This window comes from Microcaecilia unicolor, chromosome 8 (genome assembly GCF_901765095.1).
Source record: "Microcaecilia unicolor chromosome 8, aMicUni1.1, whole genome shotgun sequence".
Lineage (NCBI taxonomy): Eukaryota > Metazoa > Chordata > Amphibia > Gymnophiona > Siphonopidae > Microcaecilia > Microcaecilia unicolor.
The window spans coordinates 207,473,719-207,493,877 of NC_044038.1; the positions used below are offsets into that span (position 1 = coordinate 207,473,719).

The 20,159-nt window shown below is 43.3% G+C and overlaps 1 protein-coding gene across 1 annotated transcript in view; it reads left to right on the forward strand.

Moving 5' to 3' along the window:
- The window catches only part of LOC115476883 (piezo-type mechanosensitive ion channel component 2-like), a 157,690-nt gene that overhangs the window by 119,014 nt on the left and 18,517 nt on the right, over nt 1–20,159 (forward strand). Inside the window, exons 36-41 of the mRNA XM_030213456.1 lie at nt 2,549–2,695; nt 3,154–3,390; nt 4,883–5,141; nt 9,639–9,827; nt 11,079–11,280; nt 14,681–14,810. Coding sequence (XP_030069316.1) covers nt 2,549–2,695; nt 3,154–3,390; nt 4,883–5,141; nt 9,639–9,827; nt 11,079–11,280; nt 14,681–14,810 — 1,164 coding nt within the window. The remainder of the gene's footprint in view (nt 1–2,548; nt 2,696–3,153; nt 3,391–4,882; nt 5,142–9,638; nt 9,828–11,078; nt 11,281–14,680; nt 14,811–20,159) is intronic.

Below are 20,159 nucleotides of genomic sequence, written 5' to 3' on the forward strand. Positions count from 1 at the left end.
AGGGCTCCCAAATAATGCACCTTTGAAATGCCTCAAAAAACAGGACTCTGCGTCCTTAAATGTGTGTATGTTTTTTAAAATTTTTACTCATGCCTTTTCAGTGGTAGCTCAAGAGGAGCTATATGCAGATACAGTAGGTATCTAGCCCAGTATTCTGTTTAGAACAGTAGGTCCCTGGAAGACTTAGGGGCTCATTTTTGAAACAGAAAAATGTCCAAAAAGCGACATAAAGTGGCAGATGGACTTTTTTGCCAAAATGTATAAATTACTATTTTCAAAACCCATTTAAAGACTTTTTCTATACAGTTTGTATGTAGTGTCCAAATCACAAGGGGGCGTGTTGGGGGTGGGATTTGGGCATTCTAAAAACTTGGATGTTTTTCTGCCATAATGGAACAAAGCAACAACATCCAAGGCTAAAAGTTAGATGCTTTGGTCTAGACCTGTTTCAATCACAACTAAGTCACAAAAAGGTGCACTAAATGTCCATTGGAGGGATTAAGGCATGACACTTTTACTTCCCAGTGGTCACTGACCCCCTCCCAACCTCCAAAGATGTGAAACAAACAGTACATACCAGCCTCTACGACAGCTTCAGATGTTATGGACAGTCCTATTAGAGCAGCACGCAGGTCTCTGGAGTAGCCTAGTGGTTGGTGCAGTGCACTGCAGAGAAGGGAACTCAGGCCATATCCCACTCTAACTGTTACACTTGTAGCGGAAAATGTGAGCCATCTAAAACCCACCAAAAACCTTCTGTACCCACATATAGGTGACACCTGCAGGCATCAGGGCTGCCGAGAGACTGAGCCGGTCCCCCCCGCCGCCGCCCCCCCCAATCGCTACCACTGTTGCCTCCCTCCCCTGCTCTCAGTCTGCCGGCGCCGCAGTCCCTGGTCTCCACCCACCCAACCCCAGCCCCGTCGACAGCCCCCCTCCGTCCACCACCGGGCGCCTGCATTTAAATCGGCAGCACCTCACCTCCGTGTGAAAGCGGCAGATCGCCTCCTTTTGGGCCCTCCCTGTGTCCCGCCCGTGCGGAAACAGGAAGTTACATCAGACGAGGGCGGAACACAATGAGGGAAGGCCCAAAGGGAGGCGATCTGCCGCTTTCACAAGGAGGTGAGGCGCTGTCGATTTGAATGCAGGGGGCCTGGTGGCAGACGAAGGGGGGCTGTCGACGGAGCCGAGGGCAGGCAGGTGAGACCGGGGACTGCAGTGCCGGCGGCCTGGGAGTAGGAGAAGGAGAGAGACCCTGGTTCCGGGCCCCCCTTGGAGGCCCGGGCCTGAGGAATTTTGTCCCTCTTGCCCCCCCCCCCCCTCTCGGTGGCCCTGGCAGGCATAAAGGCTATTTTAGTGGTGTACAGTTGGATACAATAGGTTTTTGGTGGGTTTTGGAGGGCTCCCCATATATAAGAACATAAGAATAGCCATACTGGGTCATGCCAATGGTCAATCTAGCCCAGTATTCTGTTTCCAACAGTGGCCAATACAGGTCACAAGTACCTGGCAGAAACCAATTAGTAGCAATATAAGGGGTAACAGTGAGGTCTGTACCTGGAACTTTTTATGTGAAGTCTATTGCAGTGCCCCCCTAGGGTGCTCTGCTGCTCTACTTGGATGTCTGTGTGGCCAGTCTACTAAGAATGCAGAACCCCCCCCCCCCCCCCCCATACATTCCAATGGCTTGTTTATGTGCATTTTTCCCTTGGACTTTTTTCCCTGAAGATGGTCCGAAACGATAGATGCAATGAACACAAAAATATTTAGCAAATGTCCATTTTCGAAACAAAAAGATAGACATTTTTCTGGTTCAAAAATCGCTATGCTGCTACTTGATTTTTGGACATTTTCAGCAAAACATCCAAAATCGGATTTAGAAGTCATATTGAAAATGCCCCCCTTAGTCTTTCTATCTGAGGCAATGCAGGTTTAAGTGACTTGCCATGGGTCAGTTGGATTTGAACCCTGGGTTCCTTGGTTCTCAGCCCCCTGAGACTCTTCTTTGTAGGTTCTAGTAGAGGCTGCTGTGGGAGGTCCTGGTGGCCATCTTGGGATTGCACACAGCATAAGCAGGAGCAATCTCCAGTCGCTCCTGCTTATGCTGCTTCCAGTCCCAAAACAGCGACTGAGACTTCCTGCAGCAGTCTCACAAGGCTGCCAAGGGAAGTCCTGCAATCATTTTGGCTGAGGAACCTGCAGAGGCAAGAGTGACTGGGGATCGTTCTTGCTCAGAAGAAACCACTAGATTACCAGGCCATTTAAAGCAAAGGTAAGTCCAGGGAAGGCCTTTTGGTGGTGGAAGTGTGAAAGGGCCCTTTATGCGGGGAGGGAGCTATGATAGCAGCAGCGGCAGCTGACCCGGGAGGACCCACAAGGCGCCGTTTTCAGTTCCAACCAAAACTGAGTGGCGAATTTTGGCCATGGATTTGGTTTCAGCTGGAACTAAAACCACCGGTTTTGGTCGGCCTCTCGGTTCTAGATTCCAAAGGTAGTGTCCCTCTCCCCTTCTTCCCAATAAACATGAAGTCATGCTCTGTTTCAACAGCTGTCCAACAGAGAATATTATACTGTCCAGAGAATCAACCCAAGAGGATATGGAAGACGATCCTGCAGTGACCTTGAAATACAGTGTTAGAAAGCCCACCCGAATGCAAGCATTTGACTTGGCCTCAATGGACAGTGTGGCTTCAGGGTACAGTATGCTGACTGCTTACACCAAAAGGGGTATAGTGTGAACCAAAACACAAACATTATTAAAAAAAAAAGAGTGCCCCACTGTTTTCAACACACATTCACAAAAACGTGATGACCTGTGCCCAGAAGTAGATCAGGTTAATCCATATTAAAAATGCTTCTGTTGTAAATGTTGATATTAAGGAAAGCGCAGTTTTCTATGTAAATTGTTAACAAAGGGTATTGGATAGCAAAAGACGCCAGTAATACAGAATGATAGTTGTCGCACTCTCTGAAACTGCTTTCCATACTGATCTGAATAAATATAATGAGGAAGAAATGATCATTGAGAAGAATCATCTTCAATTCCCACAACATATTAGATAGTTACCCTGAATAACCAATCAATGACTGCTATTGCCTTTTACTGAGGTCCTTTGCAGTCCTTTTTAATTCCATAATGCATGGTATGTCTAGTGATGCAACTGAAGACTCTGAGGGAGCCACAGATGGTGAAGAAGAAGCAGAGGAAGAAGACGTAAGAACCAATGTTCCACCGTCCTACAGCACACTGCTCGTCAATGTCAATCAGGAACCTCTCTCCTCTGAAGAAAGTGGAGGTGCTGGTCCCCAGAGAGTGAGGAAATCAGGGCCAGGCCGGCCTCTGAGTGAAGTTCCAGTGATGATGACAGCTAGCCAGCTGCTTCTGAACAGGCAAGGATCTCTTCCCATGACTGTAATGAGCTGAGCTTGTGCTTAGTTTTCTGTTACTTAATCACTGTGCTGTCAAAGGGTTTTTCATGTGCTTGGGGAGACAGGTCTTTGGGGGACCACCAGCCAGTGGGGTTCTCAGGATATCCCTAATGAATATGCATACTCATGCACACCCATACATATATCCTCACAACTCAAATCTCTGACTAATACAACTAATCACTATCTATCTTCTATCACCTATGAATAATCCGGCATCATCAACACTTCTTCACAGCTTTAATCAGTGGGATTATCCCCACATCACTAACATGAAATCCAAATACTGTCCTGTGGTCATCAGTTCTTTTGTCCGTATTTTTTATCCTGAGGTTCAAGCCACTCAAGACGTGGACTACATGGAGTTGTGTTGTTCATATGGTGTTTGATAGTTAAAAATACACATCTTCCAAACCACTCAAAGTCAATATGCGATCAATCCACCGCTATCGCCACTTGCCAATTAGCGTAAGAACTCCATGTGGTCCACTGATTAAAGCTGTGAAGAAGTGTTGATGATGCTGGATTATTCATAGGTGATAGAAGGTAGATAGTGATTAGTTGTATTAGAGATTTGAGTTGTGAGGATGTGCATGAGTATGTGTGGTTGATCTGAGGCGATCATAGTATTGCAGATGTATTGGTTATGTGAATTAATATGGAAAATAAAGTACAGCATTTATTATAACTGTTTTGTCTTACATATGAAGAATATAGAGTACAGTTATTTGTATTGTTATTTAACCCAGTAGTGTATAGAGTAATGAATATGCATGAGACCGATTTGCATGCCTGTTACCTCTAGTATATGGAAATCTCTCTCATGCATATTCATTAGGGATATCCTGAAACCCAGCTGGTTGATGGATCCCCAGGACAGGTTTGAGAACCACTAAGCTAGATGATGGGTGATGATCAGAACTGCATGATACAGAGATAGATACACATTTTACCTAAGTGCATAGCTTTACATTTTTCTATAATGAACTGAATTTTGAATCATGCATAATGATCCTGGAAGGTTCTAGCGGAAGTTCAGTACTGGAGATTAACTAGAGCCTGTGATATGTATCACCATCCTTTGTATCAATTGCCCCTTTTGAATGACTGTCTCTAAAAACTGTGGATATCAAGGCTGAAGTTTAGGAAAGCCCTTCTGACGTGATTGTCATAAGACTGTGCTTATTTTGTGTATTGTGTTGCCTGTGTTTTCTGTGTGTTTGCAGTTTATTAAAAAATTTGATATACCGCCAAGCCTAAGCAGATTAGGTGGTTTACAATAAAACTATCATAAAATAATTAGAAAAAGAATGCCGTAATCATTAAATAGGATAGACCTATTTCATACATTCCAAAAGAGGTCTTGAGGTAGATTTATGTGTGCTTTTTAAAAATTGTAACATAAGTTGAATAATTCACCTTTAAATGACTGTTTCTTTCTTCTGCATCTCAGATGGTTTCAGGATGATGAGCTGGAGCAATCTGACAAGTTTTATGAGAGTCTTCCCCGCCCCATCAGACTGGGTTTTGCCTTGTACAATACCATGGTGTCAAAGTCCGAAATGCTTTCGTATTTTGCTATTATTCTAAACCACATGGTCTCAGCCTCCATCATCACACTGGTGCTGCCCATCCTCATTTTCCTGTGGGCCATGCTGTCTGTGCCAAGACCCACCAAACGGTTTTGGATGACTGCTATCATTTACACAGAGGTTGGTGGCATGGGATAGGGTGCATAGTGAAGTATACTATGGACTGTTTGGTCACTTATTATCTCACTGATAAAGAAAACTAAGAAATACCTTCAATTCCTGAATTAGGTCTTCTGTTCTCCTGGGGATGCTGTGTAGGGAGAGGGAGTCTCAGGTATTGTACAGCGGTGACACCTAGCGGCTGAATGGAGAGTTCATGATTCCAGGATTCTGGAAGCAGCCCTGGTGCATGACTGTCTTTGTCATGACCGAACTAAAGTAACTGGGAGGGGATTTAAGGAAAAGGAAAGGAGATAGGATATACCACCTGTCTGTGGTTACAATCAAAGCAGTTTACATATTACATAGAGATACTAATTTTGTACTAGGAGTAATGAAGGGTTAAGTGACTTACCAGAGTCACAAGGAGCTGCAGTGGGAATTGATCCTAATTCCCCTGGTTTGGAGGCTACTGGCACTAATCACTAGACCACTCCTCCACTCCAATAAACCCTTATGATTTAAAAAAAGGGGGGGTCAATATTCAAAAGCGCATACGCGCTCAGCAGTGGGTGCTGACTACATTTGTGTTTTCGTTTGAACTTTTCCAACCGCTATATTGCCAAAGATATGCATCTAAAAATGGGGTGAGGTTAGGGGCATTCTGAGGGTGGGGCTTAAAGATATCCTGAGCGTGGTAAAATTCAGCTGCTGTCCATACAACTTGAATGCATTTCAGTCAAGTGTATAAATAGAGGTGTAACTTTAAATGGATAAGCCACAGATATCACTGAGTGTCCTACTGGAATGAGTGAGCTTCCTGTGGAAGAAGGAGGTGTAGTAATGATTTCTGAGTTCATCAGCATACGGCTTTTATTATTTTGAGTTTTACTGGCCTATCAAAGCGAGGTTCAGCTTTACTGTTAAGTTCTAAAAGGAAAATTACATTTTGTCATTAGAGATAATATATGAGTGTAGCAAAAGTATGTTACTAAGGGGTCCTTTTACTAAGCAGAGGTAAGCCCAACACAGGCTTGCCGCATGGCAATTGAGAACTACCGCCAGCCCAACGCAGGCACCGGTTGTCGTTCCACCCACAGTGCGTGGCATTTCTGGCACTAGCAGAAATATTTGAAAATATTTCCAAAGGGGGTTACTGCCAGATTAGCACGTAAACCCTTACTGCCACCTCAATGGGTGGCAGTAGGTGCTCTGCCCAAAAATGGCCACGCAGCAAGTACGAACTTATCACATGGCCGTTTCATTTTTGGCCATTTTTACCCATTACGGTAAAAGGGCCCTGGCAGGTGGCAACAAAGGCCACCGCCGCTAACGCAGGGCTCCTTTTACCGCAGCTTACTAAAAGAGCCCCTATAACATAGTTAACATAGTAGATGATGGCAGAGAAAGACCCGCACGGTCCATCCAGTCTGCCCAACAAGATAAACTCGTATGTGCTACTTTTTGTGTATACCTGACTTTGATTTGTATCTTTCATTTTCAGGGCACAGGCCGTAGAAGTCTGCCCAGCACTAGCCCCGCCTCCCAACCACTAGCCCCGCCTCCCACCACCGGCTCTGCCACCCAATCTCCGCTAAGCTTCTGAGGATCCATTCCTTCTGAACAGGATTCCTTTATGTTTATCCCACGCATTTTTGAATTCCGTTACCGTTTTCATCTCCACCACCTCCCAAGGGAGGGCATTCCAAGTATCCACCACTCTCTCCGTAAAAAAAAAATACTTCCTGACATTTTTCTTAAGTCTGCCCCGCTTCAATCTCATTTCATGTCCTCTAGTTCTTCCGCCTTCCCATCTATGGAAAAGGTTCATTTGCGGATTAATACCTTTCAAATATTTGAACGTCTGTATTTGAAAGGTATTAATATTATGTGTTTTATTATCAGGCGGCTTATAGAATAATTCCAAATACTTCATTGAATCAAAAATGTTTCCTAGAAGCAACTTGCTTTGAAATCAGCTGCAGTGGCTTTGGTAGCATTGCAATATCCTGGTTTGTTAAGTCAGGAATGATTCTGTTTCCTTCATATTCCCTAGGTAATCCTATTAATGCTAATATGAAATTCTTTTCTGTGATTTATTGCATTGCATTGTTCCTGAGTACTAATAAAATATCTCTTGGACACAAGTAGAGTAAATAACATGCTAATCTTTCCTGCTCCTCTTTATACTGGGAGTCCAGGTCCATTTTAAAATGGCAGGACCCACCGTTGTAATTGTTTCATTTTGCATCTTTTCCAACCTGAAACTGAAAAATATACAATATAGTTTCATTTTGTTTTTGGTTTAGTGCACTTGCTAAGATGGTTTTGTGCCTACTAAATTCATCTAGGGGTCTGTTCTACTAAGGTGCTCTGAAAAATGGGCTGCGCTAGTATAGGTGCGTGTTTTGGGCGCGCTCAGATCCAGCCTGTAAAAAAGGCCTTTTTAAAATTTTTGCTGAACATGGACATGCAGCGAAATAAAAATTGGCGCGTGTCCATTTTGAGTCTGAGACCTTACCGCCACACATGAACTTAGTGCTAAGGTCTCTTGCGTTAACCGTGCAGTAATTGCCTATTGCACGTCAAGTTGGAGTTACTGCCCAATTTTCACCACATGCCAGAAAATAATATATTTTTTCTGGCGCACTTACAGGCTTCTTTTCGAAAGAGAAAGACGCCCATATTTTGACCCAAATTGGGAGATGGGCGCCTTTCTCTCATGGGCGCCCAAATCGGTATAATCGAAAGCCGGTTTTGGGCGCCTCCAACTGCAGTCTGTCGCAGGAACGGACAAAGTTGACGGGGGCGTGTCGGAGGCGTGGTGAAGGCGGGACTGGGGCGTGTTTATCGGCCGAGGAGAGATGGGCGCGTTCGGCCGATAATGAAGAATTTGGATCACTTTTTCTGGACCCTTTTTTCACGAACAAGTCCCCAAAAAGTGCCCCAACTGCCCAGATGAACACTGGAGGGAATTGGGGGATGACCTCCCCTGACTCCCCCAGTGGTCACTAACCCCCTCCCACAAAAAAAAAACTTTAAAAACTTTTTTTGCCAGCCTGTATGCCAGCCTCAAATGCCAAACCCACTGAACCCACATCTAGGTGCCCCCCTTCAGCCATAAGTGCTATGGTAATGGTGTAGAGTTCTGGGGAGTGGGTTTTGGGGGGGATTTGGGGGGCTCAGCACCCAAGGTAAGGGAGCTATGGACTTGGGAGATATTAAAAAAAATTTTTTAATTGTTACAAGTGTCCCCTAGGGTGCCCGGTTGGTGTCCTGCCATGTGAGGGGGACCAGTGCACTACGAATCCTGGCCCCTCCCACGACCAAATGCCTTGGATTTGTTCGTGTTTGAGCTGGGGGCCTTCGGTTTCCATTATCGCTGAAAACCGATACCGCCCAGCTCAAATCCGCCCAAATCCGATGCATTTGCCCGGCACCAACCGTATTAACGAAACAAAAGACGGACGCCCATCTTTTTCGAAAATATGGTCTTGCCCGCCCCTTCGTGGACCCGTCCTCGGAGATAGACGCCCATGGAGATGGGTGTTTGCGTTCGATTATGCCCCTCTTAGTGGACGTGTGTCAAAAATGAAATTACCACATGGTAGCTGGGTGGTATCTCCAAATTGACGCACATTGGGCTTGCGTAGGTGCCTACATGGCTTAGTAAAAGGGCCCCCAGTTTGCATTAAAATGATTCCATGCATGCTAAAATGTCAAAAATGAAATCATAGAAACAGAAAAGAAGAAAAAACCCCCAAAAACTCAAAATAATGGAAAGCTTTTCCATACATTTTCCCAATTCCAATTTGACTGAGGTGGCTGGTACCAGAGGCCACTGACTGGAGTCGATGAGCATGCATTTCCAGTTCCTCAGGAAGGAACAAGAACCTTCATGAAACTGCCCAATGTCTAGCTCAGTAGTAAGGCTGTACAGGGAGTTTTTGCTTTTGTTCTCATTTCATTCATAGGTTTTTCATTTCCTTCAGTTTTCCCACTTTACTGTGTGTTAAATCATTTCAAGATGTGCTAAAACCATTTAGTGTGTGTTAAAACCTTGTAAAATGCATTAAGATGGGAAAAATGAATTGAAACCAAACAACATTCTCTTTGTTTGTTTTTCTTTAATTTGTTTTTGAAAATGACAGAAAATAAAACAACTTTTATTGTTTTTTTTTTCTATTTTGCTCCCAAATAAAGACCTCACCCTTCCCTACTCACTAGTCTAAGAATGTGAAATGTTTTCGGGTCTGATTCCAAAAGGACTTTATCACTTTCTTAGGGTCATTTGCCAGCTGTAGATGATTACAACATTAGTATGTGTCATTTGCATTATTTGCTTGAAATGTTCCTGCTGCAAATAACATGTGTTGACAGCATTAATGTGCACTGTTAATAAATGATTCCGTCTATGTCTATGGAAAAAATAATTCTAGAACAAAGTCTTGGATGGTAGGAATAGACATGAGGGTCACATGTGACAAAGGCTTTCCTCATTGGTTTATTTCTTTTTAGATAACTGTGGTCATTAAGTACTCCTTCCAGTTTGGTTTTTTTCCCTGGACCTCGACGGTGTACCGTGGGCTGAATTCAGACAAACCGTTTCATCTGCCGAATATAATTGGAATTGAAAAGAAGAATGGTTATGTGCACTTTGACCTCATACAGTTACTTGCTTTGTTCTTCCACAGGTCCATCCTAAAGGTAACTCTTTATCCCCGAGCAGGCTGGAGAGAGGGCCGGGAGGGCTGGCCACAAGCGGAGAAGGGGGAGGGGGAGGGATGACTGAGGGCATGAGAGGTAGAGAGTGTGCCGTGAGGCACATCACTGTGGAGTGATGGTGTGGAGGGCTGGGCGGTGGGGTAGGTTGGGTATATGTATGTTTTGGGGGGAGTTGGTGTGCTAGGGGGGTTGGGAGATATGGAGGATGGGGGTTGGAGGGGGAGGTGTGCTGGTGGGTTTGTCACTATTGTTTGGGAAATAAAGATAGCACTCATTGTCTCTGAAACTATGTCCATATAAGCCTTTGTCATACTTGCACTCCGAGCTGGTGAGGTGCCTAGTCTGCTCTGGCAGGTGTGTGTGTGTGGGGTGGAAGATCCTTCCCCTCTTGGTCCGGTTCTGCCTGCTGCTGCTGCTGTGTAGGCTCTGGCAGGGGCTGTCTTCAGGGCCACCGAGGGGGGGGGGGGGGGCAAAATTCCCAGGGCCCGGGCCACCAAGGAGGGCCTGGCACCGGAGTCTCTTGCCCTCTCCTGCTCCCAGGCCGCCGTTTTGAGCGTGCACAGATCCATTTTTCAGCACGCCTGCAAAAAATGCCTTTGAAATATTGACGTGCGGCAAAATGAAAATTGCCACGTGTCCATTTTGGGTTTGAGACCTTACCGCCAACCATGGACGCATGTAGGCAGTAATGACCTACATGCGTCAGATGCCACTTGGCACATGTCCACTAGGCGCACCAGAAAATAAAAAATATTTTTCAGACGCGCATAGCGGATGTGTGCCAAAATTGAAATTACCGCAAGGGCCACGCGGTAACTGGGCGGTAGCTCCAATTTGGTGCACGTTGGGCACACGTAGGCACCTACATGGCTTAGTAAAAGGGGCCCTAAGAAATTAGACACCACCTAACCTGGCAGGTCTCCTGAGACTATGGTGCCTACATGGTGTCAAACTTCTTAGGAGCCAGTGGAGGGGATGCATGTACTGAGACAGAAAGTGCTGCCGATGCTTTCTTCCTACTGCATGAGGAATGAGGTCTGGTTGAAGAATTGATTTTAGGGCCTGAGGGGGAAGACTGATACTGGTGGTGCACTGGCCTATGAGCCATGGCATCTATGGTTAAAGCCATACTGGCCATAGGGTCCCTATTGCTTTGTGAAATGGTTTGGAAAAGTGAGTAGGTGTGCAGTATGGAGGCACTAGATTACTGACAATCTTATTTCTTAATTTCAGTGCCATGGACTGTGGGATGACAAAACCACCATTTTGACTGATTGCAAGAAAAAGAAAAAAACCAGGAAACAAAAGAAAAGAGAGGCCAAGGGAGAGGATGAGAGGAACCCTGGGCTGGTGCCGTGGAACCTTTTCAAGCACCGCAGCCCTTCAAAGAACATCTTTCGGAAACGACACACATCTCAGCAGGCCACTAAAGAAGGTATTTTCTCGGTATAGATGGCTTTCTGTGGATCCAAAAGAGCTGTGGTTTCCACAAACATATGATTTAGAGGGAACATTTCAAATTGTCTGCATTAGTGCAAATTGCATTTGGACTTCAAAATTGCTGAAGATATAAAGTACATGTGCTCACTTGCACCCACTTTTAGTGAGCAGAACATTGCTTTAAAAAATATGTACATGAATTTGAAAATGCAATCTACATGTGATCTTTTCATCTGCATCCTAAACAATCCCCTGGGAACACCACCTCTCAATGGGGCTAAAATTACAATTTTTGCTTATGATTGGAAGGGGCTTCTGTACCTTTGAAAGGAGCTATATTGAAGGAAACTAACCTTTATGTTTGAAAATTACATAAAAGAAAGAGGAAAAGAAGGCCGCTCTGGAATTCGAATGTAGTAGCTGAAAAGATAAGGAAAAGGAGGCTAGCCTTCACACGTTATAAGACGACTCAGAAAGATAAAGACAGGAGAGAATACCTGACTAAGTGAAGAGAAGCTGGAAAAGCTATCAGGAAAGCGAAGCGGCAAATGGAGGAAAAGATAGCTAATATGGTAAAATTGGGGGATAAGACCTTTTTCAGATATGTAAGTGACAAGAGGAAGTGCCATAATAGCATTGTGAGGCACAAAGCTGAGGGAGAGAAATATGTGGAAGATGATAAGGATAAAGCTGAACTGCTTAACAATTATTTTGAGCAGGGACTGTCTCTCTATGTCAAGTGTTCAGCGCTGCATGTGTCTGGTAGTGCTATATAAATGCTATTAGTAGTAGTAGTAGTATTTTAGCTCTGTGTTCAAGGATGAAAGACCGAGGGTAGGGCTGCAGAAAACAAAGTCTAAAGGGGATGGATGTATGGTAGACCAAGACCTGTTTAAAGAGGACTGTGTTCACGAGGACCTAGCCAAACTAAAAGTAGACAGAGTGATGGGGCCAGATGGGATACACCCGAAGGTGCTCAAGGAACTTGGAGAAGTTCTGGCGGATCCTCTGATGGACCTCTTCAATGTGAAGGAGTAGCCTAGTGGTTAGTGCAGTGGACGTTGATCCTGGGGAACTGAGTTCAATTCCCAATGCAGTTCCTTGTAACTCTGGGCAAGTCACTTAACCCTCCATTCCCCTGGTACAAAATAAGTACCTGAATATATGTAAACCGCTTTGAATGTAGTTGCAAAAACCTCAGAAAGGCAGTATATATTAAGTCCCAGTTCCCTTTTCCTATTTGAGATTCTATATGGAATGTTGCTACTAGTTGAGATTCTACATGTGGAATGTTGTTAGTGGAGGAGTAGCCTGGTGGTTAGCGCAGTGGACTTTGATCCTGCGGAACTGAGTTTGATTCCCACTGCAGCTCCTTGTGACTCTGGGCAAGTCACTTAACCCTCTATTGCCCCTGGTACAAAATAAGTACATGAATATATGTAAACCGCTTTGAATGTAGTTGCAAACCTCAGAAAGGCAGTATATCAAGTCCCCTTTCCCTTCCCTTCCTTAGAAACTGGAGTGGTCCTGGTGTGCACAGTTGGAAATAACACATTTTATTTGCATAGCATGCACACTATTTTCCATTAGCCTGCACTGTTTTCCAATAGTGCGTACTCTTTTAAAAGAGTTTGCAGTCTTTCTGAACAGTGTGTCCTATTTACAACACAGGAAAAACAATTTTTTTTTTTTTTGGGGGGGGGGGGTCCCTGTCATTTCAGGCTGTCAATGACATGAAACAAGATGGGAAATGTTGTTGAAATTTGCCTTGTCATTTCAAACAAATGCACATCCCTACTAAATGCAGGAACGGAATGGGTCCAACCTACATAAGTGAAAGTTAATGTGCCAGAACACACCTAGGGGTCTGTAAATGACAGCTTATTATGTGTTCCGATCAAGAAAGACATTCATCTTTAAAAGTCCAGGAACAGAATCATCTCTTTTATGGTTCCGCCTCCCTTGTGGTGGAAGAACTTGCCAAATGAAATAGTGTAGTGAGGAGTATTCAACTTTTAGGAAAAGAATCAATTCCTGGTTTTCCTGAGAATTTGGGGAAGCTGTAGAAAGCTATATGTTTTCTGATTGTAATTGTTGTATATGGATTTGTATTATTTCTATGCATTTTATTTTATTTATTTGTTTGTTTGTTACATTTGTATCCCACATTTTTCCGCCTTTTTGCAGGCTCAATGTGGCTTACATAATACCATTAGGCGATCGCCAATTCTGGTATGAACAAAATACAGAGTGAAGTTGTAGTAGGGTAAAGTTCATGTGTGACAAAAACATTTGGGGATCGTAAAGAGGAGGAAGGGTTTAGTTATTTCCAGTATGGTTTTAGTTTCGTTGTGTTGCAGGGTTCAGGCATTTAGGTTGGATCGTTAGGGTATGCCTTTATGAACAGGTTAGTTTTTAGTGCTTTCCGGAGGTTTAAGTGGTCATAAGTTGTTTTCACTGCGCTTGGTAATGCGTTCCATAGTTGCGTGCTTATATAGGAGAAGCTGGATGCATAGGTTGTTTTATATTTTAGACCTTTACAACTTGGGTAGTGGAGATTTAGGTAAGTTTGTGATGATCTTGTAATGTTTCTAGTTGGTAGGTCTATGAGTTCAGTCATGTACCCCGGCGCTTCACCGTAGATAATTTTGTGTACCAGGGTGCAGATTTTGAACGCAATACGTTCTTTGATTGGGAGCCAATGCAATTTGTCTCGTAGGGGTTTGGCGCTGTCGAATCTCGTTTTGCCAAATATGAGCCTGGCTGCTGTGTTTTGAGCAGTTTGGAGTTTCTTTATGATTTGTTCTTTGCATCCCACATAGATTCCGTTGCAATAGTCTAGTCTTTTGACATATAAAATGTGTTTTATATTGATTTATTTAATAAGAAGCTTTTTGAAAATGATTTGGAACATTTTTGTCAAGGAAGGGATTATCTAACACAAAGGAAATTAAATACAAGCATTGCTCCATCATGTGGGACTTTTACCCATATTGAGAGAAGACAATTTGTGGTATATCGAAAATGACTTTGAAGATTACTTTCTTCATCCTGAAAGAGATACAGTCGTACCTTTTCAGGGGCTTATATACTTGCAGGTTTTATGAGAAAGACCACTCAATAATATTTTCTGTTCAAATTTTTGCCCTCTCAGTATGTCATAATGCTGCAAAAACAACCTGGTTCTCTTTTTATGGGAACTTTCTCCGTGCTACATCCTATTCCTCTAACCCGCATAATTTCTTTGGATACTGGACTCCGCAGTCAGATTTTCTTTCTTCTCAATCTTGCTTCTCTTTCCCACCAGCCAAGACTGTTAAATTACTAAACCAACAAGATACATTGGAAAAGAAATGGCTAACTCTGAACAAAATGTCTTTTTTTCTCCTTGATAGGCAAAGTTCCAAAAAAAGAATCCAAGAAGAAATGGAATATATTTAAGAGAAATCCAAAGCGCAAGAGGCTGTCTTTTAAGGAACGGATAAAGCAACTGTCCCTGAAGGCGAAGAAGTTGGCTATTAAAATGTAATTGTAATAGTTGCTTACTATCTCAATCCACGAGTGACAAAAGCCTTGGTCTTCACTCCCAGCCCTTGAGGACCACCAATGGGTCAGGTTTTCAAGGAATCCCCAATGAATATTCAATCATTACGTCAAATGCCAGTCAAACCCCCCCCCCCCCCCACACAATTATTGATTATATTTTAATACTCTTCTTTTTTAATGAAATTTTTTTAAACCTGTAACTATAATAGGAAGTATTTCCACATGTTAGTGGTTTGCATTAAAAAAAATTTTCATTAAAAAAGAAGAGTATTAAAATATAATCAATAATTGTGGAGTTTTTTGACTGGCATTTGATGTAATGATAAAATTGTTTGCTCAGTTTGGAAAGTTTACTCGATTAGTATTATATCAATGAATATTCAAGAGAGAGAAAGAGAGAGAGAGATCTGGATGCATACTGCCTCCACTGTATGCAAGCCTCTCTCATGCCAATTAGAATGAAAGGTGAATGAGACAGAAATGCTTTATATTTCAACGGTTTTTATTGATGATGTACCACGTCAAACAAAACCAATAAAGTCAAACATTTTGTAAACATTCAGTCATGTCATAATTGTACATGTGCATCTAGTCTAACATCATCATCATTATTTTACATCCTTTCCTCCCCCTTCCCCCCCCCCCCAACCTCCCCTTTATTTTACTCCTTTACCTTTATCTACTTATTTCATGGTAATTATACTAGCAATATCTATTATAGACAGAAATGCTTTAAATAAAATGTATATTTGTTAGGGATATCCTGAAAACCTGTTGGTGGCCCTCAAGGGGGGGGGGGGGGGGGCATGGCCACTGGACTAAAGCACTTGATACATGTTGTGCTTTATTAAAGGGCAACTTGGATTGGTGTTTGGCTAGCTCCAGGCTGATTCATTCCTGGTTGTACCACACTGCATTAATACACTGCAGTCAGGATTATGACTCTGTATGCAGTGAAGGGTAGGGGGACGGAGAGGGGAATAAATGCTAGACCATTGGTTCCCAAACCTGATCTAGGAGGCGCAATGAATATTCATGAGAGAGATTTGTATGCACTGCCTCCACTGCATGCAAATGTATCTCATGAATATTCATTGTGGATATCTCGAAAACCTGACTGGCTGGGGTGCCTCCAGGATCAGGTTTGGCAACCACTGGTCTAGCATTTACTGTGTCAGACTATTATTTTTACATTTGTATAGTGCTACCACATGTACACAGCATTTTATAGAATTGATAGTCCCTGATCCATGGAATATAAAATCTAGTCAAGACAAATAGACAAAAATATGCATATCTTGTGGGGAAAGGATGGGCAGTAAAAGCAAGACTGGATCAGTCTTTTGCAGCAATATGGAGCTAGTTAAGAACCTTAGCTCAATACAGATGAAAATTTCCCTTGTAGTCAGGGAAGAACCTCTCAGGAGTGAGTTAAAGGAGGTCTGTGTGCATATGAGGTGTCTTTCATAGGCTTATTTATTATTAAAAATAGTAAAAAAAAGGCCCGTTTCTGTTTTAAAGGAAACGGGCACTAGCAAGGTTTTTTGTGTTTTGTTTTTAACCATACAGAGTGTGTCTGTGTGTGTGTAATAGAGACTGTGTGTTTGTGTGACAAAGAGATACAGAGAGTGTGTGTGTGTGAAAGTGATTTCCATGACCCCCTCCTTCCCTTGCTCTCCTTAAATCTGTGTTGCAGGCCACGCCCGCTCCGTCCCTCTTTGGTCCTAGTTGAAGACAGGGATTATTGTATTTAGCGATGGTGCCCTCCCTGCTTACCTTTCTTCGGTGTTTGTGTGTGTTGGCCAGCACAGCCTTAACTGTGGAGGGAGGGTGTTCATCGCGTGCGGGTTTTTTCTTGTATTTTTGTCACGAACGCCAGCTGAATTGAGAAGGGAGTGTGTTCAGCGCTTCACTGACGGCAGGGAGGCTTTTCAGCGCTTCACTGGCGGCACCGGTGTTCCGAGGGGGGGGGGGTGTTTTCAGCGTTTCACCTGCCGGCACCGGTGTTCTGAGGGGGGGGGGGTATTTTCAGCGCTTCACTCACTGCTTCTTTTTTCCACTTTTGTTTTGTTTTCTTGTCGTCCGTGGGAAGGTGAGCTGAGAGGTTTGCGGTTTGAGCTGGAGGGGGGAGGGGTGGGGGTTGGGTGATGCGCGTTGGGGGGTAGGGGCTTGGGTGATGCGCCGAGGGGGGGGTGGCAGTGAGAGCTGGTTCGTAGGCAGGGGTTTCCCTACTCCTCCCCCTGCAGTGACGTCAGCTGAGGCTTCTCCTACTCCTCCCCCTGCAGTGACGTCAGCTGAGGCTTCGGAGACCCAAGTTACGGACACAGGCAGCCAGGTTTTAGAACGTTGGAGGTGAGAATTATTATATAGGATGATCGTTCACAATTCCTTTGACTAATGATTTCATTTATTTAATGTGTTTTGATACACTGCCATTCGCAGTAGCATCACAGCGATTCTCAAGACCAGGAGACGTTAATGGAACAGTCACAACTAGGCTTATAAATTAAACCAATATAAGGGAAGAAAGGGGAAGGTGGAGGGATGAATAGCATAACATTAAAGCAATGTCCAAAAAAATCAATATCTACCTGATATTAACAATAGCAAAGATGATCTACAGCTTAATGTATAATATAACATGTAACATCATAGAATAAGTAGCCATACAATAGTTTTTTTTTAACTCACCACAATAATTACTGACTGAAGGTTTAATCTTTTACTTCTAAGTTAGGCTTACTAGGTATATTTTTGTTATGATGAACAGACTGAGGGGGTCTTTTACTACTACTTATCATTTCTATAGCGCTACAAGGCATACGCAGCGCTATACACCATACACGAAAAGACAATCCCTGCTCAAAGAGCTCACAATGTAAATAAGCTTTTACTAAAGCTTGGCTCAAGTTATCCGCAGTAGGGCCCATAGGAATAAAATGGGCCCTGCTGCAGATAACTTGAGCTAAACTTTAGTAAAAGACCCCTTGAGTAAGTAGTGATTTTGACCCAGTGCATCTATGGACTTATAGTTCCTGCAATTTTAGTACAACAGAAGCAAAACTGAGATGCATCCAGCCTGTCCCTAATGACCTGGATCAATCTAGTAACCCTCCATTAATGATAGAACCATATACAGCAAACAACATCCAAGCAAATATTCTGAATTAAAAATGAGATCAGCTTGGTTGATTCTATTTTTCATATAGCGTTAGATAGAGATTAGTAAATGCAGCCAAGAGTACCCAGTGTTTAAAGGGTCTGTGTGTTCTCTGCTGTCCCTCAGTGCCTCAGTTCCTCTCTCTTCAATACAAAGCACAGCACATTTCTGCACAGAGATGGTCATTTTATACAGGGGCATCTAGTTAAAACACAACTTAAGATGCCTATTTAAAGCTTATTTTATAAAGACAAGTGGGCGTCTACTCATCTTTATATAATACCTTCGTATTATTTGTTTATTATTGTTTGTCAATTGTAGTATTTTATAGTAAGTTATAATGTGTTATGATCTATGGTGGTAATTCTATCAGTTGGCACCAAGAGTTAGATGCCCCAATCCCATAGGCTTAGAACCAATTCTATGATGGCTTCTTGGCATCAAGTCTGCAATGGTGCATCTAAAGTTAGGCACCAACTGTTATGCCAAGTCAGTAGCAGTTGTAACTGTTGGTGCCTCATTTTGCGCTGAAGATCGCATGCATATCTCAGAGACACACCCATGTTTGTGCTCCCTCGTACTTACATGCTAAGCGATGAACATAAGAAGAGCCATACTGGGTCAGACCAATGGTCCATATAATTCAGTATACTGTTTCCAACAGCGGTTAATCCAGGTCACAAGTACCTGGCAGAACTGTTGGCACATATGTTATCGAATAGCACCTAGCACTTACATGGGTACTTGCCAATCATGTGCTATTCTGCAACATATGTGTACAACTGGGTTTAGATTCAGTAAATGGCACCCAAATTTGGGCACCAAAAAAATGAGTGCTGATCACTAGTCTTTAAATGGTGCTCTGAGTTGGGCACCATTTATAGAAAAGTGCGTAGTGCTGGGATTTGCGCCCAACTTTGGGCAGGAGGAATTACACCAACTGAGATCATTCTAGAGAAACATTAAAGGCTAGTTTGAAAAAAAATGACTTTTAAGTAGAGATTTAAAGAAAGGAATGTTCGGACCTAAGGGAAAGGGGGGAGAGTTTAGTTTAGTTTATTGAGCGCTTGAAATACTGCCCTTCACAGGGTATCAGAGTGGTGTACAATAAATCATAAAAGGGGAAAGGAACACCATCAAAATTTTAGGAAAGGACATGGATAATTTAGAAGAACAATGAAGTTGGTCCAGAACTGGTGGCCAGGCATCACCACGCAGTGACAAAAGGGGGGAAGATTAAAGTGTAAAGTTGGGTTTTCAAAAGTGCCCGGAAACAGGGGTAGTTCTGTTCGGCATTAAGGTCAGGAGGAAGGGCATTCCATAGAGAAGGAGCCACACAAAGGAAATATGCGTGTTGAGTGATCTCAAGCCGAAAAGATCAGGTAGGAGGGAGGGATAGGTGGAAAGGTAGGGCAAAACCTAGGGCTCTGGCCAGGGTATAGGACAAAATTAGGACAGAGAGATAGGATGGGTAGCTGGTATAGAGTATCTTATGAATAGAACTGAACATGAAATGGTACAGTGATGGTGGGCTAGTAAGGGTGACACATACAGGCATGGGCAAGGAGCTGAATCACAATATTTTGGATAGTTTGAAGTCTCTTGATAGATGCCTGTGGAAAACCAGAAAAAACAACATTACAATAATCGAGACAGGTAAGAACCAAGGTCAAAGCAGCGTTATGCAGGAGGTATCATCAAGGTATGGATGAGGGGAATGCATAAACTGGAGGAAGCAGAAAGAAGCCTTAGTGACTGTGGAAATGTGGGGACTAAAAGACAACTGAGGATCCAGGGTAATTCCTAAGTATCTAAGGGACTGAACTAACTGAAATGTGGTATTGTAGAATAGGGGGGGGGGGGGGGGGGGTTGAGAGATGGGTAAGAAGCCCAGCCAGTTACCCAAAGGGCCATGGACTTAGAAGAGTTCAGAACCAGTTGATTGGAGGTCAACCAAGAAACAATCATTCCAGAGTTTAGGAGCTAAGAAGTAGAATGCAGAGGACCTGGTTGATTTGTAGTACACTAACCTAGGAGAAGGGAGAACCAAATGGTGTACGTCAAGGGAATCAAGAGAATGGGCAGGGGTATAGGGACTGATGACAGAAGAAAGATAAGAGGAGCAGCCTGTGTGCAGGGTCTTGTGGGTGAGAACTAGAATCTTAAAC